This window comes from Cydia splendana, chromosome 26 (genome assembly GCF_910591565.1).
Source record: "Cydia splendana chromosome 26, ilCydSple1.2, whole genome shotgun sequence".
NCBI lineage: Eukaryota > Metazoa > Arthropoda > Insecta > Lepidoptera > Tortricidae > Cydia > Cydia splendana.
The window spans coordinates 1,282,472-1,308,233 of record NC_085985.1 but is presented as its reverse complement, the minus strand read 5'-3'; the positions used below and the strand labels follow the sequence as shown (position 1 = coordinate 1,308,233).

The 25,762-nt window shown below is 38.8% G+C and overlaps 2 protein-coding genes and 1 long non-coding RNA gene across 3 annotated transcripts; 1 reads left to right on the top strand and 2 right to left on the bottom strand.

Annotated features, from left to right (window-relative positions):
- Positions 1 to 172: 172 nt before the first annotated feature.
- On the bottom strand, positions 173 to 3,770 carry LOC134803476 (uncharacterized). The gene is made up of 4 exons (XR_010145987.1): positions 3,600 to 3,770; positions 3,316 to 3,504; positions 1,369 to 2,460; positions 173 to 312 (listed from the first exon to the last, which is right to left on the bottom strand). It is a non-coding gene; the product is annotated as an uncharacterized LOC134803476 (long non-coding RNA).
- Positions 3,771 to 5,378: 1,608 nt separating this feature from the next.
- LOC134803301 (zinc finger protein 33B-like) lies at positions 5,379 to 15,644 on the top strand. Its single transcript, XM_063776078.1, has 6 exons — positions 5,379 to 5,558; positions 5,794 to 5,932; positions 6,727 to 6,840; positions 13,270 to 13,395; positions 14,059 to 14,182; positions 14,764 to 15,644. Exons 1-6 carry the CDS (start codon positions 5,397 to 5,399, stop codon positions 15,629 to 15,631), a joined length of 1,533 nt encoding a protein of 510 aa, XP_063632148.1. The 5' UTR covers positions 5,379 to 5,396; the 3' UTR covers positions 15,632 to 15,644.
- Positions 15,645 to 17,657: 2,013 nt separating this feature from the next.
- LOC134803297 (zinc finger protein 652-A-like) lies at positions 17,658 to 25,330 on the bottom strand. The gene is made up of 5 exons (XM_063776071.1): positions 24,965 to 25,330; positions 24,396 to 24,549; positions 21,432 to 21,536; positions 19,981 to 20,133; positions 17,658 to 19,028 (listed from the first exon to the last, which is right to left on the bottom strand). The coding sequence occupies exons 1-5, from the start codon at positions 25,091 to 25,093 to the stop codon at positions 17,986 to 17,988; spliced, it is 1,584 nt and encodes a 527-aa protein (XP_063632141.1). The 5' UTR covers positions 25,094 to 25,330; the 3' UTR covers positions 17,658 to 17,985.
- Between the last annotated feature and the right edge of the window lie 432 nt (positions 25,331 to 25,762).

Genomic DNA, 25,762 nt, shown 5'->3' with positions numbered 1-25,762 from the left:
TATTTATAATTTCTTTCAGAAATGTACTAATAAACAAACCCTCTTTACAAGAATTTGACAAAGAGTAGTATTCGGCTTCGGTAGAGCTAAGGCTAACTGTTTTTTGCTTGCGACTTTCCCAAGTAACTACTGACTCACCTATTTTAAAGACGTAGCCCGAGTACGACCGGCGGTCTACGTCGTCACTGCCCCAGTCTGCATCCGCATATCCAGTGATATCCAGCTGCTGCTTGCTTTTCTTAAAAGTCAAACGGAGATCCAAGGTACCTTTCAAGTAGCGCAAGACTCTTTTGGCTGCTTTCCAGTGGGTCTCTGTAAGTAAATGATTCATTAAATTGACTCAAGTAGCTAACTGCGTATGAGATGTCTGTCGGGTACAGATAGCAATATACATAAGAGAACCTACAAGACCTCTATAATCATAGGTATCATCTCTTTGATTGCCCCTAGGTGAATTAAGTCCTGTTTCCATGGGAGTATTCGACATCCTGTAATTTTGTGCTGGCTAAAGCTAGAACCCTAAATTTTCAGTGACATATAGGGCTTAACATGCTTTACATATAATCTCAAAAACATTCAATTTGAACTTGTAGTTTAAGAATTATTGTACGTCAAAGTTCCTTAACACATTCAACACCAAGAACCCGACTGTCGGGTACACTGTTCGTAGCGACTACGCGCTACATACGACGAAACCGTGGCTACGCGCTACGAGCGTAACCCGTAGCACTTAGTGGTATTGAATGTGTTAATTTCGACACTGACACACTCACTCACTCACTCACTCGCTCGCTCACCGATCATCATAATTCTAAGATACTTCTAGCATACCCTGCATACCCACAAGCTTCAAAGGGTCTAGCAGGCTAAGCGAACAAGAAGTGCCCCCAACGACGGATTTGGTCATTCTTTCAGGTGGTGTACTGGCAGGTCCTAAGAACACTCTATGCTTAATATCAGTCCTCGATCTTCTTTTGTTTTCGAGTTATTCAAGATAATGTAAAATAATCAGTGTATCATTGAAAGTGTCATATTTTGTAAACTGTTCAAGTTAGATAAACCAAACAAAATTATATTTGACAACAATAAAATAGACTACAAAATGGATATGTTTAACCTGCATCATGTCCTTATACTTCATTATAAAAAAAAAAACATTTTATTTTTCTTCTCGTTTTTTTTTATACTTTTCGCGGAGGTTATTTTTTGACATGACGCACGAAGATTTATGCAAATATTTTTATATGTGTATGTAGTGGGTATTAGTGGCTACTCATGCATATTTTTTTTGTAGGTGTACCACCGCGAAAAGTATTTAAAAAATGAGAAGAAAAATAAAATGTTTTTTTTATAATGAGTTGTACTCACAAGACATTGCTTCCCTCCAATTGTCAGCGTCTGGACCACTCAGTGCTTCTTGTATAGTGGAGCATCTGGATTGGACGTGCCCGCTAGGAATCCAAAATGTGGAGAACCCGTTGAACTGTCCGAAGTATCCGTACTCTCCTCCTCTGGAATATAAGTTGCATCGGCCGGATCATCACATTCACCTGAGCTAGACGAATCATGTATTATGACCGTACTCGTTCGATCGCTCGTACTCTGAGAATTTTATGTCAAATTGGCATCATCAGACGTACCACAGCTGTGATCGTGGCCCACAAAAATGGACTCGCCGGAAGACCAGCGCCGACTCTCGGGTCGGCATTATGCTGAGGCGAGCCCATTTCATGGTAAACAATATGTAATTATGTACCTATGTCTAACCTTATCATTGTTACTTTTGTATGTAAAATAAGTTTATCACGAAAAATAAATGATTTATGATTTACCACTCACTACTAGTGTTAGCGGTACAGCCTGAAATTCGGGAATTAGCTGCAAATGGTGTTAAAGGTATGAAAATCGGTACGATTTATCTTTAGACCATTTGAATCAATTTGACCCGTAGCACCAAAAGAAAAAAAAGTAGAAGAGTTATGACGTCATCTTTTTTTGTATGGAAAAAAAAACTTTTTTGTTCAGAAACCAATCGTGTGTGGTATTAAATGAAAGGGCATTCAGAGCCGGTTCTAAAAATATATCACATTATTATATTTCCGTCACTATTATAATAACCCTTTGTATGCTGACAATACCCAACAAAAATGTACTTTTTGCCTTTCGGATCTAATTTTGAACGCATCAAAGTCATCGCATAAGCCACAGAACCAAAGATACGTAAATGACTTAGAGATACCTTTTTCCCACTCCACTTTTCTTCGGGAGTGCTCCCCAGTACAGCTTTCGTAGGACAGCGGTTTTTGACGCGTGTTAACGGCCTCCGCCCAGAATTCGTTGCTTAGGCCCGCATCTTGCAGCCTGCATCACGGTCCTGTTCGCGCGTTCTGCGACCCCGTTCTGAGCAGCGGAGCCAGGAACAGTGGTTTGATGCACGATGCCATTGCTCTTGAGATACGCCTGAAAAGCAGAACTTGTGAATTCTCCTCCATTGTCGCTACGTAGCGATTTTATCTTTTTACCTGTCTGGTTCTCCACTAAAGCTTTGAACCTATCAAATACTTCACCTTTTTTAGTTAAAAAGTACACAAACTTCTTTCTAGAATAGTCATCTATGAAAAGCAAGAAATACCTCGCACCGCTGAATGAGGGAGATGGTAGCGGCCCACAGACGTCTGCATGTACTTAAACCCAGGACCTCTTTAGCCCTGTTGAGAGATTTCTTAGGAAAGGGGACCCTACTTGCCTTACCCTGTACACACGCTACACACGTTTTAAAATCTCTACTATCATATGATATACCAGAAACCGTGACGGCATCACGCACGCGAACAAAAGCTGTATATTTATTCAAACATTTAAACTTGTTCCACGTGCGCTTATGCAGTTACCTATAAAACAAGATTCTTTTAGTTTACGAAGACACAATTAATTAATTAGAAATTATTAACAAGAACATGAATTTCCCGCCAAAACTTTGTGTAATATTTCAGTAGCCAGTAACTCTACTGAAAACGTAGGATAGGCCTTACGGGCAATAAGAATGTGCCACCAGTACAACTGTGTCACGGACACGAATTCGAGCCAATCGTGCAGTCAACAATCAACCAACTGCGATTGGTTGATGAGTTCGCATCAAGCGCGCGCGATTGTTTGCAACTAGTTGCGTTAGACTGCACTATTGGCTATAATTCGTGAGGCACACCGCTGAACTAGCACTAGCACCATTCATAGTGCCCTAAGGCCCGTCCTTAGATATATGTTAATGGAAAACGTTTCAAGAGATTTAGCTGTCAAATACAAGCTAAAACTTACCCGAGTTACTAGGCCCAGCGATAGCTTCTACTTGAGGTAGTGAAACTTCATTGTCATTCCTTTTATCAACAATGTTTGAATCAGCATTATTGGAAAAATTCAGCTGAGTTTCATCAGTGATTGGAATAGCTTCAAGCTTTTGTAATGGCATGGCTTGAGATGGCAGCTGCTGTCCAGGCATGAATGAATCTGTAAATATTAAAAGTGTAAAAATATAATAAAAATCCTTTACTCATCCAAAAGAGATATAAGTTATAACTGTCAAATAAAGGTTTAAAAATTACCCGAGTTACTAGGCCCAGCGATAGCTTCTACTTGAGGTAGTGAAACTTCATTGTCATTCCTTTTATCAACAATGTTGAATAAGCATTATTGGAAAAATTCAGCAGAGTTTCATCAGCGATTGGAATAGCTTCAAGCTTTTTTAATGGTATGGCTTGAGATGGCAGCTGCTGTCCAGACATGAATGATTCTGTAAAAATTAGTGTAAAAATATAATTAAAATCACTCATCTCATCTAAAAGAGGTAGGTATAACTGTCAAATAAAGGTTTAAAACTTACCCGAGTTACTAGGCCCAGCGATGGCTTCTACTTGGGGTAGTGAATAAACTTCATTGTCACTGATCGCCAGAGGGTCGAGATTCGTAGGAATGTTCCTTTTCGAATAAACATGACAAGGAAAATTAAGCAGCATTTCATCAGGAAGTGGATCAGCTTTTAAATTTTTTGAAGGTATGGCAGATGGCAGACGTTTTAAGTTGATTGTTTTTTTTATTAAAAGCTCTTTTTCGAAATGGTCTGCGCATACAAATTTTAATTCATGTAACTTTTCTAAGGGAAGATATACCAGGTCTTCGTTCCCAATTAATTTGACCCACTGCTTGAAACCACCTGAAAACATTTAAATGTGTTATATAATTACAGTTTGCAAGCAAAATGTAGCGTGAAAGGAAGATTCTAAATAAGTTTTTGGCAAAAATTTCATTTTTGGTACAAGCTTTTATCGCTGACTGTACTTTTCTTATGACAGACAACTAATACTCATCAAGACAATTCTAAAAACCCCTAACACAATTAGGTTGCGTTGTTTCATCACAGAGTTCCTATGGCCACCTCCTGTCTCCATCATCAGATCAGCTCGAAGATTTGACAGACTACGGGACAGGTGAAGGCAAATAAAAGCTTGTAAAATGGGAAGTTATGTGACTGTTTCTGTTTCTGTAAGGAAGATATAGATCTGGGAAAATTTTCGGAGAATTAATTATAGTCATATCGCATGCAAGATAGAGCTAGACCATGAAAAGTCTGCAGCGATTTTGATACCTTGCCCACGCAGTGCATGTGTTTATTTTAAACGTCAAACGTCTTTGAAATTATGACGTAGAAATAACACTTGCACCGCGTGGGCTATCAAAGTCGCTGCAGACTTTTCTTGGTCAAATTCTAACAGGAAATTTCACTCGTCTTACTATATTATTTACATTGATAAACAAACAAAGCTGAAGTTATCGATACTTGTAGTACATCCCTAGTTGACAATGAAAAGGATATGAAATATCAAATTTTCGATGTGTTTTGGTGTGTTTACACCAAAATAAAGCTAAAAGTATCTAAAGCAATACTTACCGGTCTTCATCCAACGGGAATTTCGCCATGAATTTCCTTTTTTCGGGAACATCGCGAGTGTAGAGATTGCCACATATTTCGCATTTAAAGGCTCTGATTTTCGGTGGCATTTACACAAAATCTATGAAGTCACTATATGTTTTTATCACATTTGATTGTATTTAAAAATGGTAAAGGATTTTGAAAATTAAACTCCAAGAAATACGCGAGTAATACATGCAAGGCGCCATGACAAGCAAAGCAATATGGCTGACAGTTGACTAAGTTGACTTGACAGCTAAATAGCACTGACGTTTTGTTTTGCTTTATTGGCTATGGTTAGGTCACTATTTTCCATACAAAACTTTTTTTTGTTCCTAGTTGCGTCAGCCTGCTTACAATCGTAATTGTTTATCTAAATAAAACACATATTTTATGATTTTATGAATGAAGATCTAACAAAAACCGTTTTATAATGACCTCAAATAAAGAAAGAAGCATGGATTGGAAGCCTTCGCCGAATATCTGCAGGTGCTGCCTCACTGACGGATGTTACAAGAATATTTCATCTGCTTACTATTTCTCTGGCGAAAAGGAAGTTTACGAAGAAATGCTGAAAGAAACTCTCGATATACAGGTTAAGTACATATCATAATCTATTCACTGTATAGTTTAAAACACTTTTTGTACTGGTGATGTAAAAATCTAATGAGTTACGGGCACTCAAAATATAACTTCATAAATAATATATAATTCGATGTTTATACGCGTTATGTACTTTTTAATCACTTTAACTAATAAATAATAGCTCAATCTTCTATCAGGTAACTGCAAAGACCAAGTAATTACCAATTATTTATTATATTGAACAGATTTCTGACCAGAATGGTGCTAGTACACTTATTTGTGAAGGCTGCATTATTCGCCTTCGAGACGCGCGTGCCTTCAAGCAAACTGTACTCCAGAGTGAAGCCACACTCAGTCAGTATTACACATTGGAACATGATGAAGGTATGTAAATAAAATAACAAAAATTACACTCATAAGGTTGGTACAGTTAAAGCAAGACAAAGTCTGCAACGATTTTGATAGCACAGGCAGTGCAAGTGTTATTTCTAGTGATCCAAAGGACTCGAGCCTTTTAGCTCTTTTTTTAGGGCTCGCCTCATCTCTTGACGCCTAAAAGGCTATTTAGCTCTTTAGCCCCAGAGCCTAATTCTATTTAAGAGCCTAGACTCTTGGGGCTTAATAAGGTTATTAGCCCCAAGAGTTTAGGATCTTAAATAGAACTAGGCTCGGGGGCTAAAGAGCTAAATAGGCTTTTTTTAGTCGCTTAATAAGGTTATTAGCCCCAAGAGTCTAGGCTCTTAAATAGAACTAGGCTCGGGGGCTAAAGAGCTAAATAGGCTTTTAGCCTTTTAGGCTTCAAGAGATGAGGCGAGCCCTAAAAAAAGAGCTCCAAAGGCTCGAGCCTTTTGGATCACTAGTTATTTTATACATCATAATTTCATAGAAGTCTGATCTTTAAAGTAACTGTACTGCGTGTGGTTGTGGTTGTTATGGTAATTACTATCATGGAGCGCCACAATTCAATACTTACATAAAATTTAAAAGAAAGTTGTGGCCCTAATATGTGTAATTAATTTCAAACTCAGGTAAATCCATTCGACCCTCTCAGCAAATATATAAATAAAATATTAATTACCTTTTCTTAATACCAAAATATAATCTGACAGATGGATTTAGCCGTGTTTGAAGTTAAGCGACTCATATGTAAATATTGAAGATATGGAATACATTTACAGATGTCATCATGGAACCAAACCTAAAGTTGTCAGACGTGAAGGCGGAACCGTTACCACTAGATGCAGAGGGTGTCAGCGATGGATATCCAGATGGTGCGAGTTTCGATGATGATGGTGAGACCAATGCTAAAGAAAATCAGCTATTCTTGAGAAATCTCTAGACCTCAGAAGATTAATTGTTATCTTGCCTGTATAAATAGAATAGAATAGAATAGAATAGAATAGAATAGAAGAAATTTATTCAGAAAACGCTTAAATTTAGGTATTACATGAGACAACAGAACTAATTTATTATTAAACGTCACTGAAAAGGTCTCCACTCAGCGTAATGTCAAGATACCATCTAAGGATCTCGACGCTGGTCTTCCGTGGAAACCCTTCCGAGAGAGCGCAACTACATGCTAAAGTACAAATTTTATATAATGCATAAATTTCAAGTAAATTTATTAAAGCTCAAATTATTATTCAATTAAAAACTAAAGTAAAACTAAAATAACAACCTACGGTACCTAAACAGTCATTAATTTGGTTTATCTGGCATACAAGGTGAAATAAATTATTTAGCAGGCGTTCGTTCTAGTAGGGATGTCACAGGAGTAATAGGAGTATATATACCCAATAATTATATTTTTTGTAAGATTAAAATGTGTTTTTTGAATTTACATTTAAATGAACCAATTGATGGCGAGTTCCTTATAGGTGGAGGTATATTGTTCCAGCACTTCGTGGCAGAGTATTTAAAACTGCCACGAAATGCTGCGGTGCAATGTCTAGGGCAAAGAAGACGTATGGCTCCCCTAATATGGCGTTGTGAAAAAGTTAACTTTTCATAGAGGTAGGAGGGCGTCATGGATTTTATAATGCCAAAGAGCATGCAAGCAAAATGCAGCGACCGCCGCGATTCCATATTCATTAACCCACTATTATTTAAATAAGGAGTTACATGGGTTCGAGGTGGGATATTAAAACAAAAACGTGCACATGCGTTCTGCACCCGCTGCAATAGCTTTTTTGTTTGGTACAATAGACATCCACCTATAACAATATCAGCATAGTTAAGTTTTGACAGAATCAAAGATTCACATAGAGATATTCTTACGTCAGTACTTAAATATCTACGTACACTATATAATATCTTAAGTCTATAAAAACATACTCTAGAGATCTCCAATACGTGGTTGTGAAATCTAAGTTTGCCGTCCATGAGCACACCCAAATTCCTTGCTTCCGTTACATGCTCAATACAGTCAGCTCCAATTTTAATCAGAGGGTTGTGGTTGCACATTTTACGCCTTTGCTGCTCAGCACCAAGCACAAGGAATTTTGACTTTGCTGGGTTCAAGACTAGACTGTTTTTGGTGGACCACTGAACTATTCGTCTCAAATCGTCATTGATTTTTTTCACTGCACATGAAGTATCATTTGGCTTACAAGATAAGTATAATTGAATATCGTCAGCATAAATGTGATACGCACAGTTTTTAATAACTTTCACTATATCCGCGCTATACAGTATATACAGAATAGGACCCAATATTGAACCTTGCGGCACGCCACGGGAGACTAAAGAAGCATCAGACACTTGAAAGTTACCATTCTCACTAATTAATTGTACTCTCTGCCTGCGACCGCTTAAATAACTGGAAAACCATTGTAGCGCCTTGATGTCAAAGCCATAATAGGCTAACTTGGAAATAAGTAAATTGTGATCGATGGTGTCGAACGCACGTGAAAAATCGAGCAAAACCAAGAATGATCCTTTTCCAGCATCGACATCAGTCAAGATGTCATCCACAACGTCAAGCAAGGCAGTTGATGTACTACGCCCAGCTCTAAAACCAGATTGCTTCGATGGCAATATAGAGTTAGCTTCTAGAAACTCAGTCACTTGTTGGCTAACTACTTTTTCTATAATTTTTGACAAGTAAGGAAGAATACTAATTGGCCGGAGATCTTTGTAGTCGGTTGGATTGCTAATTTTAGGAATGGGTTTAATAAGAGCTTCCTTCCAGGCTTCAGGAAATATTCCTGATTGTATCGATTGATTTATTATGGCTGTGATGACTGAAAGGGTGCGTGGAAGCGTCAACAGAATCATGTCACGCGTGATGCCGTCAGATCCCTGGGAGTTAGAAGAGATTTTGAGAATAATTTTTGACACTATGTTTTCATCCACTGGTTTTAGACTAAACGTAGATGAGTTAAAACGGTTATATTCAAAAAATGTGAGGTCTGAAATTGTGACATTTGTATTCGTAGTATTAAGAAAATGATTATTGATTGAATTAGGATCATTAAACTGACTAGAGAAGCTGTAGTCTTTTTTGTTAAAGTCAACAATACTTTGCTTTATATTTTTCCATAACTTACGAGAGTCTTTACTTTGTGCATTAATTTTGCTATTAAAATATGCTTGTTTCTCTGTAAACATGGCATGGTTAACAATACTTTTTAATTCTTTGTAATATAACTTGTGAGATTCCTGACCACTGGCGCGGCATCTAGCGTGTGCTTTATCTCTAAGTTTTATCATATCCTTCACTGTGTGCGTTATCCAAGGATAGCTATTATTTTTTAAATGAATCTTTTTGACAGGAGCAAATATATCAAATATGTGCCTAAGATATACGTTAAAAGATTCAAGTGATTCATTAACATTATCACATATAAGTCGTTCCCAAGCAATTGAGACGACAAGCGCGTTAAAATCGTTGAGCGGGATATGTTTTAGTGGCCGACAAAAGATCCAAGTGGGAGATGGCTTAGGTTTTTTGACTTGCAAGTTGCATGTGATGAATGCGTGAGCACTTAAATCAGGGACATGATCAATACACACATTAGACAGTTTGTAATTACTACATATAACATCTATAAGGGTCTCCGAGTGGTCAGTAATGTGAGTAGGGTGAGTGACATATTGATTAAAATTAAAATAATGCAGAAATTCCGAGAGTTTTTTAGTATTTGTATCATTAGGCGAGAGCGCATCGATATTAAAATCACCCATTATAATTATATGATCAAATTCGTAGAAAGCACCAACAGACTCTGTCATGGCGTCGAAGAACGTATCTACGTTGAGCCAAGGCGGGCGGTACGCAGTACCTATGGCAAACCTAAGTCCATTAAGTTTTATACTTAACCACATTTGTTCTACTAAAGGCGCGTGGGGATGATCAAGTTTACGCGCATAGATACCGCGACGAATGTAAAAGCCGACTCCGCCGCCGCGCGAGCGCACCTCGGCCGGGCGCGGCACGTGCCGCAACCGGTACCCCGCGGGGGCCGGCGCGCGGGCCTCCTCACCTGCCCGCAACCAGGTCTCGTTGATCGCCATTATATCCACTGAGTGTCGTTCAAGAGCTACAATAAACTCCTCATGGCGTGTCCCAAGTGAGCCAGGGTTTAATAAGCCAATGGTCACATATTTATTGTTGATTATGAATTGCAGAACAAATGCGAACGAAATCTCAATGTACTTACAATTTATTAATTTTTTTTTTAGTACGCTTAAATGATGACTGTTTAGGAAAACCTTTTGAATTATGTTGATAACATTCATATTAACATGCAGCTTCAATAAAAGATTATAAGTGCAAAAATATAAATCAACATGAACTAAATATTTCATTAGATATGCTGTTTGAAACAAGTGAATATTACTAAACAAAAACATTAGTCTACGAAATATTATTTTAACAGATTGTACACATCTTAACAGATTTAAATAATTTATAGAAATTTTATTAATAAACAAACGCAGCTTCATGTAAACATAATTAAGAATACATAACACATTTATAAAAACTTCATATAAATAATTCATTAGGCATAAGATTAAGTCAAAACAATACTGAAACATTGCAACTGAAATCAGGAAAGATAATGCAAACATTATTGTATTTATGTAACTATTATTTATCTTTCTGGGAACAATAAAGCCATAAATGCTACACAATGGGGTTGTTGGATGGTATCGAAAAAACACGGTCCAAATCACTCTCAGTCCGAATCCGATACACTCTCGACGATTCAGACTTTCTTACGTAGATCCTCCCATCTTTACTCCAAATGAAGCGCCACTGCTCGGAGCGCCCTCTCTCACGAGCCTTGCCAAATAAAATCCGGTTCTTCCTGGTAAGACGGTCATGCACATTAAACTTTGATACAGTGTGGTCAGGTAGGCCGATTCCCTCGGTGGTAGCACCGCGCCGTACTCGCGCAGCCTTGAGTAGCGCGTCCCGGACCGCGCGGCGCGCCAGCCGCACCACGAGCGGGCGCGGGCGCGGGCGCGCTGACTCCGGGCCCGCCGCCCGCGCCGCGTCCCGTACCGGACCGGCCCTCTCCGCACTCACTACATCACACTCCTCCAATGGGACCCCGATCTTTTTCGCAGTAGCCAAGACAATGTGCACGGCCGACTCTTCCTTAAACTCCGGGATTCCAGAAATCTCGAGGTCATTAGAGAGTGCAGCCTGGTCCCTATCGTTTAATTCAGTCTCCAGCCGGGTGACTGAATCTTGCAGCGCTTGAATACCGGGGCTTTGATTTGATTCACATTTTGCCAGTTTAGACTTTAGGTCTACATTCTCCAATTCAAGGGCTTTCACTTTTTCATTGACACAATTGATATTTTGTTGTAGCCCTTTTATTTCAATCGTTAATGAGTTAACGTCTGACCTTAAACTATCAATTTTAATATTAAAATTACTATTGAGCTCCTTTCTAAACTCTGCAAATTTGAGTTCCAAAAGTGCCGCAAAAGCACTGTATGGAATATTATTTTCGACATCCCCATCGAGACGCTGTACCACTTCACGATTTCCAAGCGCGAATGAGTCATTTTCAAGATCCAACAATGACGCGTCGCACGACATGTCTGCCTGCTGGGGCTCCGAAAGCAGCTCGTTGCGGATTTGGGGACCAAACTGATTAAGGGCCCGAACTGGTGTGTGGTCTGCGCCCCTTCTACGAGATGTGACATTATTGCAAGAAGGGCACTGCCATTCCCTTTTCAACTGTACTTGTTTCTCCCTATATTCCGCGCTTGTAATGTTTACGCATTTATAATGATAATTGCTTTTACAGAAAATGCACACAATAAGTTCCGTATCACTAACAGCGAAAGGGCAGGCTGAGCAATTCATTGTATAAGTTTATTTGGAATTTAGACGAAAACAACAAAAAAAAAGCAAAACAAATGTTGGTAGATGTTAATGTTCACTGGTAAATGTTAGCACAGAAAACTCGACGTTAAAACTATTAGGAAAATGTTCATTACTGGACTAGGCCCAGTGGCGGATTTGCAGTATTTTCCGCCCTAGGCCCCAGGCCCTGCAGCCGCCCCTTTATCAGCAGATCAGCACCCATCATATTGACTACATTTTGAGTTATTTCTTGTTATCATCAGCGATTTTTTTTGTCACAATTTGCCGCCCCTAAATATCTTGCCGCCCTAGGCCCGGGCCTACTGGGCCTTAGGGCAAATCCGCCACTGACTAGGCCACTAATAGAACAACTTTAGCGGGTGTTATCACAAAGGTCTTAAGAGCCGCGGCAGTTCATACAACCATTCGCGTTTGAGTCACTGATGCATATGTTACCAACTCTTATCTTGAATGCAAACCGTTTTTTCACCACAATCCTTTATTTATTTGCCTTATAGCACTATTATTCACTGTTCTGTCTTTAACTTTATATGATAATTAAGTAACAAAGTGTTCCCTTTAGAGTTTGACCACAAATATGTCACCAAAACTTAAGTAATTACATTTTAATTAATTTAAAATCGCACAGCAATTCATAAACAGTATTGAGCGTTGCGCGCCCTCTCGCGGAAAAAATGGGTTAAATAGGTTTTTGGGACTGATATCTTTTGTAGAACTAGCAACCCGGCAGCTTCGCACGGGTTACACAAAACCGTAACAAATTATACACCTAAACCTTCCTCAAGAATCACTCTATTGATATGTGAAAACCGCATGAAAATCAATTCAGTAGTTTTTGAGTTTATGGCGAACGTACACACAGACAGACGCAGCAGGGGACTTTGTTTTGTAAGGTGTAGTGAAGCTTTCCACTCCACTAACATGCGCGCAAATCACTGCGCCTGAAGGGTGTTACCACACCAATCGATCGATATGGAGCAGTCGACGCCGATCGATGTCATCGATCGGCGTGGTAACACCCTCACTGGGATGCTACTCCAGGTGTCGGCAAACTTTTAAGAAGAGCCAACTGCTGTAGAAATCAATATACTCTGTATCTTTAGGTATTAAATAAAAGTAAACAAATAATTTGTACATTTTCGGGTAGTTATAACATTTATTGATTAACCAACCAAATACAAAACCACCTGGATCTGTCACTGAACGACCTGACCTTAACCTACATTATTTGATCATGTAATGTTTTCATCTACCCTCAACTAGCTTAAGAAGCCGCATACCTTGTTTTCCTTGGGCACTCCAATAGCTAATGTTTTGAGTGTCTTGAAGAGCCGCATCTTCCGACCCCGGCTCTACTCTATCTTCTTTGTTTTAGAGATCCTCGCCAACATAAAACTGGAGCTCACGAAAGACGCGAGTTTAGAAGACGGCGCCAGGAAACCCGCGAGACTCAAACGGAAAACGAAGACGAAGAAAAACAGAACTAAACACGAGAATGCAGGTAGGCAACTAGGCATTTAAGAAATGATGAATATCTTAAACAATATTTTATTATTATATGGAAATAGTCAGTTTATAGGGTTCCGTACCCAAAGGGAAAAAACTGTCCGTTTGTCTGTCACCAGGCTGTATCTCATGAACCGTGATAGCTAGACAGTTGAAATTTTCACAGATGATGTATTTCTGTTGCCGCTATAACAACAAATACTAAAAATAATATAATGTATCCGACTCGCACTTGGCCGTTTTTTTTTTTTTGGTCTGCATAATAAATACTTAACCACTTATTCATAAAACTTTACGGGCCTGATTTAGTTAAATTATGTTTCTTACAAATACATAAGTCAAAATGACAGATAAAGACATACGATTATTACCTAATTGAGGTTAGATTATACTTTGAAAAAACCTGTGACTAGATGGGAAGACGAAATAAAAAATATCGCTGGTCAAAACAGGATGCAAATAGCTCAAGATAGAGATGAGTGGAAAACTCTGGAGGAGGCCTTCACCTGCGAAGACGGGGTTCTTGCTAAATATTAACTTTAAAAACTATTCTAAAATGTCATAATTGCAAGAAATAAAAGGCTATTTTATTTTATTTTATTTTTTTATTTTATTATACTTTGAAAGTTTAAATCAATAATGAATCTGTGTATTTCAGACTCGGATCAGGACAAGTGGAGGGCGCTAGCGGACCGGCGCGGTACCGGGCCGCTGCTGCGAGAGAACTCGCTCAAGCTACTGGCCAACTCGACGGTGTCCGTGTTCCAGTGGAACAAGAGCTGGTAAAGTGTGCTTATTTAAAAAAATGCGGGTAGTGTTAAATTTTATTCAGAATTTTTTGGCACGATGAATTTACACACAATGGCACAATAAATAATTATTATTCTTATTTAATTAGGTACCTATCATAGAGTAATATAAGTAAAGAAAGAGTGGTAACTCCATACATCAGTTTTCTTACTAAAATGCGCGTTATTTCGTAGTCTACATCTAACGTCAAGTAGTGGAACTATCAGTACCCCTACTTGACACCAGATGTCACAAGTGTCGCTACTGACGAAAAATGTACTAACACAATTTACAACTAATATTATAAACAGAAGGGGTTGAAAATAGACTTCCAGTTAATCCGGTTATAATATTAGCTGAAAATTGTTGAGCATTAGAGTTGTCGTTCGCCGAGACATCTATTGTCAACTAGCAGTACTGTTAAATTCCGCTACATGACGCTAGATGTCGACTACAAAATAACGCGCGTTTTGGTAAGAAAACTTTATATATGGAGTTACCACTCTTTCTTTACTTATATTAATATTACTCTATGGTACCTATTGATATTAAGCGCTACAACACTCTGTTACAGGTACCGCTGCTTCTGCTGCAAAGAGCCATTCCCCGACATGGCCGGCCTCAAACACCACACACACACCTCGCACACTCTAGAACACATCAAGAAGAAGATCATCCTACAGCAGAACCGACTAGTCAAGGTCGAAGTCACCGACTTGTGCTGCAAAATATGCCAAAAACCTGTAGAAAACTTGCCAAAATTAAAACTACATTTAGAAGAACATGACATCAAAATTGAAGGCGAAGATTTACTTGTACCATTCAAAATTGAAGATAATTTAAAATGTCAGATATGCTCAGAGAATTTTTCAGTTTTTAGACTATTGAATATGCATATGAATAAACATTTTCAAAAGCAAGTTTGTCATATATGTGGTGCGGCGTTTTCTAATCTAGTATTTTTAAATTTGCATAAAACAAGGTCTCATAGACCGTTCCGTTGCAAGCATTGTAACGAAATATTTTCGAATAAAATAGATAAAAAACATCACGAGATGTCAGTGCATAATATTAAGTATGAAAGGAAATTACGCTTCCCGTGTCCATATTGTGAGGAGAGATTTTTTCAAGAAAATTTCAAAGTTTTACATATGGTGGAGAAACACGGTTTAAGAAAACCTGAGCATAAGTGTTTGGTGTGTGAGAAATCGTTTGTGACGCGAAGTCTGTGTAATAATCATATGAAAAACGTTCATATGAAGGAGAAGAATCATGAGTGTGATGTGTGTCATAACCTGTTTTATACGAAGTCGGATGTGACGCGGCATAGAGTGACGCATACTGGGGAGAAGCGGTTTTCGTGTACTTTATGTAGTAACCCGTTTGCGACTAAGGATTCTTTGAGAAGGCATATGAAAAGGACGCATGTTGGTTTGCATTAAACTGTTGAAGTTATGTTGGTTTTTATTTATTTAGAACTGGAAGAAACTGCCCATCTTTGAACCAGTAAACTTTCTGTCTGAGAGGGAGCGTGCGTGAACTACAGGGGGCGGCACAGGAGCCGTCAGATTTCTGGCGTCAATGTGAATTGTTAAGTTTATGCTTCCGATGTAGCCCACAAGATGGCAGAACCTACTATGTATAAGAAAACGTACGAGAAAGGTAGATGTTAGCAATGTACATGTTTGTTTCCGTTTCAGGCCACAAGATGGCAGACCCTCCATCGCACACGCTCCCTGTACAGCGTTAAAACTTAAATATAGTCTGTCAAACAAACTGGTCAGTAGAAAAAGGCGCGAAATTCAAATTGTCTATAGGACGATAACCATTCGCGCCTTCATTTTTAGGGTTCCGTACCCAAAGGGTAAAACGGGACCCTATTACTAAGACTCCGCTGTCCGTCCGTCTGTCTGTCACCTGGCTGTATATCACGAACCGTGATAGCTAGACAGTTGAAATTTTCACAGATGATGTATTTCTGTTGCCGCTATAACAACAAATACTAAAAACAGAATAAAATAAAGATTAAGTGGGGCTCCCATACAACAAACGTGATTTTTGCGGAAGTTAAGCAACGTCGGACGGGGTCAGTATAGGGATGTTGCGGATATTCGCATCCGCATCCGCAGAACATCCGCATGATTTTCAACATCCGCATCCGCATAAAATCGATGCGGATGTCGACCAAGTCGGTAACAGGAACGTATTAGCGGCGGCGCCGGCGGCGTAAGTGCTAGGTAATTGCGTCATTATATATAACGAAATCGTCTAGATCCCGAAAAGTCGGCCAAGTTACTGTTTATTAAATAAAACGCACCTATATTCTTGCTCAAATACTAAACGTTTCGTTTTTTTTAAATAAAAGATGCTAAAAATGTAATATTTGACGTTTTTTAAGTACTAAATCTTGACATCCGCATCCGCGGATGTGAGACTTTAAATATCCGCATCCGCATCTGCGGATGTCAAAAAATCTGATCCGCAACATCCCTAGGTCAGTACTTGGATGGGTGACCGTTTTTATAGATAATGGTAAGGAACTCTTCGTTTGCGAGTCCGACTCGCACTTGGCCGGTTTTTTATATTCGCCGCTTTTTTCTACTGACGGAAATGGCTTGACAGACTATATAAGTTACTAGCTTCTACCCGCTACTTCATTTGTGTAGAATTAGTATACCATTTCCATAGTGAATTCCATCAATCTCTACAGCCCTGTAAGGGTAGATTTCAAACAAAGGGATGAAACACGGCAATTATTTCGTATTATACGAAATGAAATGCAAAAATAATTTGTTTAAAATCAGATTTTTATTTACAAAAAATATTTATTGACATATATACAAATTATAAAACATTTTTATAAGTACAGACGACTGAGAAACGATTATTGGGAGTAAGGTTTAAACCTTTTGACCGTCAAACACGTCCACTGACGCGTAAAGTTACAGTTTAATAATAACTTTCGTGCATTTTTTACGATGGCACGTTTTATGCGTTCATGACGGTCGAAGGGTTAATATGCTGAGGACGCTTTAAACCGTTGTAAGATGTGCCTAGAATCAAGAACGCTTAAACGTACGTACACTGTCAAAGTAACCTAACGCTTTTATATAAGGTTTATATTTGCGAGACTGTACCAATGATGCTGGCGTGTGCGTGACACCTAGGTATCTGTAAATATATTTACTTGTGAAAGCGCCTTGAGGCCTACTTGCAATATAAATTATTGATTTTTAATACTACGTCGGTGGCAAACAAGCACACGGCCTGATGGTAAGCAGTCTCTGTAGCCTACGTACAATCAATCAATCAATCAATAATTTTATTTCGTCATCATAGGTGTAAATACATTAGTACAGGTGATAGGGTGTTTTTTCAATGCAGCAGCTATGATACACCTGCAACTCCATGATTTTATCGCCGTGGTTTAACACACCTTTAAAAGTATAAGTATAAGTATAATTAAAATTACGATCAGTTTACTATAATTAACAATATTTATCAAGTCTCTTGTTCAAACAACTGGGGTTGGCCGATCGAAGTATTATACAGATGGCGGCGCCAGCATAGGTTTTACCTATCAGTCCAACAAATAATGTCAAATTCTTGTATTTTTTTAACTTTATAGCCTGGACCCTCTAAGCCAAATCTGATAGAACAAAACTAGAGACAACCTATGCTGGCGCCATCTATATATACCTTTGACAGTTTCCAACTACATTTAAAGTGTATTTTAGTAAGCCGGAAGAAAAAGAAAAGTGTATCTAGTAGTGTGAACCCTCCTGATTTATCAATATTATTGTCCTTGCATCACCTCCAACGTCAGCCCGACATCATTAAACAGCCTCCCGTCCATCCGTCGTCCGTGGCGATTCTTCAAATGCTTGCTCAACGAATATTTCATCTTGAACTTGCACGCGCAGTAGTCGCACGAGTATGGTTTTATTTCAACATCAGTATGCGTTCGTCTTATATGCTTCCTCATACCGTGCGCTGTGAAGAAACTCATATCACATACTCTACATACATGGTTCCTCTCTGCATTATGTATTCTACGGATATGTAGTTTTAGGTTATTCGGGGTTAGAAACGTTTTATCACAAATATTACATGTCGCTATAGGTCGTTTCGCACCATGTACTTGATAATTATGCTCTTTATATAGATATGAATATTTAAATGTTATGTTACATTCTAAACACATACGAGAATTGTGTCTGCCACCTAATTTGAGTTCTTTACAAGTACATTTGTCTTGTAAGCATTTCTTGCATTTGCGCAAATGTACAACTCGCCTATGTACATCTAAGTTTTTGAAATTTATATACGCAGCTCCGCACGTCTCGCAGACGTAGTTAGGGAAGTGAGAGTTCATATGCATGCTCAAAAATGCAAAAGTATTACATAATATATTACATATAGCACAGTAGTAACCGTTATCTAATTTAAATGGTATTAATAGATGTCCATCATCGGTGAAAGTGAAATTGTGAATGATTGTCAAATGCTCTTGAAGCGCTTCGATGCTTTCGCAGGGTTCTAGACACCTAGCGCAGTGCAACGATGATATATCAGCCTTTTTGTAGCATAGATGAGAGACCGGATTGATTTTGATCACTAATTCCTTGGTATGAGAGTGGGTTTTCGAGTGTTCTCTGAGTTGTGCCATGTCGGGGTAGGACTCGAAGCAGTAGAAACAGGTGAACTTGCCCCGGCCGGCTTTGAACAGACACATGTTGGAGTTCCGGACGAGTTTGAGGGAGTTGGCGCGCATGTCGAGGTGGCGCTGCGTTACTTCTGTTTGGGTCTTCTTTGCCTTCTCTTTTTTCGGCTTTGGAACTGAAAGAGAGAGGTAGAGTTAGGTTGATTATTATAATTATTATAATATTTTTTTGTATCCGAACAAAGACTCAGTTACCAAGTTTTAGCTCTTCAACGGATGGACAGATTTCGATGCGGTTTTATTTACGTGAAAGCGAGTTCCCTTGCGGTGGTTCTTAGTTGTGTCTGATAGAAATCAATCCAGCAGTTTGAAGAGTATCAGCTATTTTCCAAAATGATGTATAGCATTTTCTACCAGCCGGGGTGAAGGCAGACCGAAAAGGAGATGGCACAACGATTTGGACGCAACGCATTCTACCCAGATTGGCGAGAAAGTACAGTCAGCGGCAGAAGTTGCTAAGCGGGTGAGGTGTTCAAAATGATCTTGACACAACTTGATATTATTCTTAAGAGAAAAAGAGCGTGTCAAGGAAATTTTGAAAACCCTACCCGCTTAGCATCCTCTGCTGACTATACAACAAAGAGGGGAGGCCTTTGCCCAGCAGTTGGACACTTAGGCTAACTAAAAAAAACCGGCTAAGTGCGAGTCGGACTCGCGTTCCAAGGGTTCTGTACATTAAGTCTGACTCACGCTTGACTGCACATTTCTAATAGGTTGACAGGGATGTCATCTATAGGTAAAGAATTATTTTGTGTATTTTTGTTAAATTTTATGACCCAGTAGTTTCGTAGATAAGTGGGGGGGGGATGGAAATTTTTGGCTATTTTCTTAAATAACATCTAACCTATATATTTTAAAATTATTAAAAAAAACATATTTGAAATTCTTAAAATGAGCTCTTTCATTTGACATTTACACATGTGTACCAAATTTCAACTTAATTGGTCCAGTAGTTTCCGAGAAAATAGTCTGACAGACGGACAGACAGAAGCACGAGTGATCCTATAAGAGTTCCGTTTTTTTCCTTTTGAGGTACGGAACCCTAAAAAGTATACTCTAAATACTAACCAACTTTGTGTTTAGGGCTCTTAACAGACTGCTCGGGGCCCAGCAAGCCCCTGGTGAGCTCGTTCTGACGGAGGTTGTCAGCGAGGGCACTGATCTCATCTCCGCCTCCGGCCACGCAGGACCCATCCTCCAGCTTTATTATATAGATCTCGTCTGAAATCAATATGTAATTTTAATATTGTTTAGCAATGTCCATATTTAAACTGTCGTCAGTGGGGAGACACTCCTGACTTCGGGCAAACTCGCGCCGTTCGACTCAGCATTGCTCCGAGCAATTATTAGAGTTGACACGGCTTGACGTCCCTTTGCGTGCACGACCACAAATAAGATAATGACTTGAATTTTGACAACCCTAAATAGTCGAAAGGGATAGTGCCATAAGTTAGAAAGGGACATCATGATTCGACCCTGAATCCCTGTCAAACTTCGGTTTTGTAGGAAGTGTCCTTTCTGTACGGTAGTACTATTACTTATTCTGTGCTGTCGTGAGACATACTAACATAAAACTAATTTCACGGTTAAACTCGCGTACTCGCGTGTGACGCGGCGCGCAGCAGTACGCGAAGCGCGGCCGTCGTGAACGCTGCTCGCACTGTTAGTGCTTGAGAAAGGTGACCTAGGCTCTCCGAAATATGTCGCGCGAGTCACTGAAAAACACGTGGGTTTAAACCGTAAAACTAGTATAAAATCAATTGTTACGCAACTTAACAAACAAGGTAAAAAAACTGGAAACTGTAGATTAGGAACTAAGAAATGTATTTTTAGGGTATCAGATTTTCGAATGAAAATTATTACAATAGGGACCGTGCGCGATGGAGGGTCTGCCATCTTGTGGCCTGAATCAGAAATCGGAGTGCTACCCTGCTACCATCCACCGTTCTCGTACGTTTTCTTGTGCATAGTAGGTTCTGCCATCTTCTGGGCTACATTTGAAGCATTAACTTCACATTTACGCCTGGCGCCAAAAATTAATGCTGCCCCAGGTTATATATGATCGCAGTGCTGCCCCCTATAGTTCATGCACTCTCCCTAATATGTGACGTATTCAACCAAAAGATAGCACATTGTCGGTTGTCAATAAGATTGATTACAAAATGACGCTATATGGAAATCACGCCTTATTGACAACCGTCAATAAGTACCCTTTTGGTTGAGAATAGCACATATAAAATATAAATAATAAAATAAATAAATATTAGGGGACATCTTACACAGATCAACCTAGCCCCAAACTAAGCAACGCTTGTACTATGGGTGCTAGGCGACGATATACATACTTATATAGATAAATACATACTTTATATACATAGAAAACAACCATGACTCAGGAACAAATATTAGTGTTCATCACACAAATAAATGCCCTTACTGGGATTCGAGCCCAGGACCATCGGCTTCGCAGGCAGGGTCACTATCCACTAGGCCAGACCGGTCGTCGAATATATAATTACCATCGTCATTGCCTGCAGTGAACTGCGTGAAGTCGAAGTCCTCGTAGGAGAGCTCCACGTCCTCGCTCACCTCCATCTTTATGTTTCCCTCTGCTGTCATCTCTTCTGTAATGATCATATGTTTTAAACTGGGTCTCTATCGTTTGCCAAAAAGTTTGAAGTCATAATGTATTGTTTGATGTCCGCATTTTCGTTAGTCATAATTTGTTTGGTTCAGAAACTCGTAACTTTTCAGCATTGCCATAAAACAAACCTAACCTAACCTGAGGAAAATCCTGAAAAGTTTACGGTTTCAGTTTTAGGACTAATGATTATAATATATGACAAACAATACATTATGACATTTTTATGACTTAAAACTTTATGTCAACCAAAGGGTTTTAAACCAAAGCAAAATAAATAAATAAAATAATTATTTTATACAAATTTAAATCATTAATGGAACAAAGTTTCTTTCATTTTATTTCATTTGATCTTATAAGTAAATCTAATTCAATTCTAATTTCTAATACCATTAATTCAAAGAGTGTCAATTTTATATTGCCGATTGTATTCCCAAAACCCTAAAAAAGATGATAAAACATCTGATTATGGCTAGAGTTAAACCAGGGGTGCGAAACTCCTAACTTCGGTCATACTCGGCTCCGTTCGGCTCAGCATTGCTCCGAGCAATTATTAGGGTTGGCACCACTTGACTTCCTTTTGCGTGCACGACCACAGATAAGATAATCACTTGATTTTTGACAACCCTAAATAGCCGAAAGGGATAGTGCCATATATTAGACAGAGACAGCATGATTCGACCCTGAACCACTGTCAAACTTCGTTTTGGTAGGAAGTTTCCTTTCTGTACGGTAGTACTATTAATTATTCTGTGGTTAAACCAAGATAAATCTGCAACGATTAATAGCACGTGCAGTGCAAACTTTATTTTAAATGTCAAGCTTCTATGAAATTATGACCTATTATTAATATTATTATTTGTTTGTCCTTTCCATATCTCGGGACCATGGGGTCCCGGACCTTTGGGAGGCATGCGTGGGGCCGAAGCCAACAGCGCAGAGGCCCTTTAAGACAGTTTACTCTAAAAGCAAGGGATACACATTATTATTATTATTTTATTTGATACACTAGCAGCTCTTAGAGCTGATGCGTGTATATCGAAGCACGTGTATTTTATTTTGCACTTTTTAAAGTTCTAAAATGTGTATCTCGTCTATTTTTGAAAGTGTTGACCGATGGTGCACTAACAACAGTTTCTGGTAGAGAGTTCCACACATTTACCACACGATTCGACAGGAAGTGTTTTCTAGGGTTACTAGCTAGCACACGGAGGTTTGACAAGTTTTTTAGAGTGCCCTCTCAACCTTACATTCTGGCTTGATGTGTATAGGTCCTCAATATTTGGAACATTGTAGTGACCGGACAAGATTTTGTAAGTCTCAATAAGATCGCCTCGCTTCCTTCTGTCCTCTAATGTTGTAAGACCTAATTCTTGAAGCCGTTCTTCATATGGTTTATCTTTCAATGAAGCAACCATTTTAGTTGCTCTTCGCTGAACTTTTTCCAGCATTGTAATGTCCTTTTTAAAGTAGGGGGACCATATCTGAAAAGCATACTGTAAAGGACGAAGATATGACTTGTATATTCTAATAAATAGGTCTATAGTAATAACATGGAATGCTTTCCGGATCATATACAGCATAGAATTTGCTCTCTTGGTGATTTTGGTGATATGTGTGTCCCATTTCAAGTTATGTGAAACAGTGATGCCCAGGTCTCTTTGACTAGCTACTGCTTGCAGGGGAACAGTGTCAATGTGGTGATTTAGTTTAGGATTAGTTTTCCCTATGTGTAGAACTGTGCACTTGTCAGCATTTAGTGATATGAGCATTTAGTGATTTAGTCCACTGAATTATGCGATCTAAATCGCTTTGGATAATATTGTGACTTACTAATGGATTACCCATAACTTTGGTGTCATCAGCAAATATTGACAGTTCCGACTGTACTACACTCTTCATATCTGTTATAAATATGCCAAACAGGATTGGTCCAAGCACTGATCCCTGAGGAACACCACTATAGACGTTGTGTGCATTTGATAAAGTTTTCCCTACTCTTACTTTAAATATCCTGTGGGTTAGAAAGTCCGATATCCATTCAAGGAGCTGACCACGAATTCCAAAGTGCTCCAATTTAGCAATAAGCCTTCGAATAGGTACACGATCAAATGCCTTTTCGTAGTCTAAGTATATGACGTCCGTAGGCTGACGATTGTCCCAGTCACGTGTCCACTTATCAAGACATACAAGAAGATTCGTCACTGTGGATCTTTTCGGTATGAAGCCATGCTGCTCATTAATAATTACATTCTCCTTACTTATGAAATTTCGCAATTCAGTGACTATAATTTTTTCCATAGTTTTGCAGATTATACTTGTGAGACTGATTGGACGATAGTTAGCAGCAACTAACTTATCACCTTTTTTATATATGGGAGTGACATGTGCTTCCTTCCAGTCTCGAGGTAGGGTTCCATTCTTGAGGGATAAATTCATTATAAAAGCCAACTCATGGACAAGCACGCTACTGCACTTTTTAAGAAAAGCAGAGGGTAGAGTATCCGGGCCCATTGAGGTGGAGTCACTAAATGTTGCTAACGTTTTTGCCACGTTCTCAGGAGTGAAGTATACTGATTCGATTGAATTTTCCACACGAGGCATCCGGTATGTTCGTGTGTGCTGGTTCACAAACAAAGGATTTCTCAAATTGATGAGCAAAAAGTTTGGCGACAACTTTCTGATCGTTCGTGATAACACTTGCACTGCATATGCTATCAAAATTGTTGCAGAGTTTTCTTGATCTAACACTAAAACAGCAGATTGCAGATAAAATGAGAGTAATAAAAGTTGTATGGTGGGCCGCTAGGGCTTAAAAAAATAAAATTATAACAAATCATACCATCACCGTCTGACTCCATCCTTGTGTTCTTCAGTTTCTGCGTGATAGCCTTCCCCGCTTCTATGACTTGAGCCTTGAAGGAGGCCGCCTCTCGCAGCCGTAATATACAGTCCTCGCAGATCTGACACTTGCCGCCCACATCTTCATATGATATCTGTTGGAAATATTAAAAGCAAGCCTTAGACTAGCAAGAACTTGCATGCAATGGGCTTGGCCGATTAATAAAGGCTAAAGATTATGGACCCAAAGTTCAATAAAATTGGAAGATCATTTAAAATAACATAATTATTGTAAAAATGATTCATAGATCATGGTACCTAACTCGGTATCAGTAGTATTATTATAGATTGAAGTTCTGTTTTTAGCACAGGTAATGTATTGAATTGTATTTCTGAGGCAAGTACTACTAGAATACCCGTGCTTATTAGCTAAGTAAAGTTAACCGAGTAACTTAAAAGACACACACGAACTTACACTTACAACGTATGAAAATAAAATGTTTTAGTACGCCTGGGTGCTATAGATATAGATTAGTGCTAAATTCAAACGATTATGAGCAAATAACTTACAAAAATATTGAACGTATCAAGCAACATATCGGAATAGACTTCCTTGCGTCCATCCTCTTCGTATTCCTCAGAAATATCTTTGTCACAACCCACTGCGAGGCAACACCGGCACAAATCTAACTGCCTCATGATTGTTAATATCAAAGAAACATAGTCCAAAAATTAAAACCGAAAGAAATCACTTCGACGAGCGCCCGCCATTACAGAGCTGTATTTCCGTGGTTAAAAAACAACAAACGCGTTTTCTGACAGATAACGTTTAATATGTTACGTAATGACTTCAAACTTGTAGAAATACTAGATTTATATCAGATTTAATATTATATTATGTTACGGTGCTGAAATTAAAGAAATAATGTGTATTTTTTACGATTTTTAATACATTATAAATACGACTGTAGAAAATTGACCAGTGAAAATCAAGCTATTTTATTCTTATCCAATCAAAAGTAAGCTATAATTTAGTAACCAATCAGCACGCGTTTTGTTCAGAGACAATCTAGCAATTTTACTCAAGGGCCCAACGTTTTCTGTTCTCTTTCACGTCGCAGCAACTAGTATCATTTCTCTCTCCTCGCTCTTTTAAAAATGCCGTTTGTCAAAAAAGGACAACCATACTGTTGACAAGGTGGACTTCAAATCAAGTGTTGCCTTTCTTGATGCGCCCAGGCTGTGTATGTGTGCGTAACAGCGTATATGTGTGCTCTTTTAGGGATGTGAAAAGTCGATTTTAATCATGTTATATATCGATAAACGCTACACAGCGGAACGAAATAGCGATTAATTGAAGCTTCAATA

Excerpts from the sequence above, each read along its gene's own strand:
- LOC134803297 (XM_063776071.1), bottom strand. The coding sequence starts at position 25,093 with ATGAGGCAGTTAGATTTGTGCCGGTGTTGCCTCGCAGTGGGTTGTGAC. Across the intron at positions 20,134-21,431 it reads CACTGCAGGCAATGACGATG|ACGAGATCTATATAATAAAG; the intron begins GTAATTATATAT and ends TATTGATTTCAG. Across the intron at positions 19,029-19,980 it reads GAGCCCTAAACACAAAGTTG|TTCCAAAGCCGAAAAAAGAG; the intron begins GTTAGTATTTAG and ends TCTCTCTTTCAG.
- LOC134803301 (XM_063776078.1), top strand. The coding sequence starts at position 5,397 with ATGACCTCAAATAAAGAAAGAAGCATGGATTGGAAGCCTTCGCCGAAT. Across the intron at positions 13,396-14,058 it reads AACTAAACACGAGAATGCAG|ACTCGGATCAGGACAAGTGG; the intron begins GTAGGCAACTAG and ends TGTGTATTTCAG. Across the intron at positions 14,183-14,763 it reads TTCCAGTGGAACAAGAGCTG|GTACCGCTGCTTCTGCTGCA; the intron begins GTAAAGTGTGCT and ends ACTCTGTTACAG.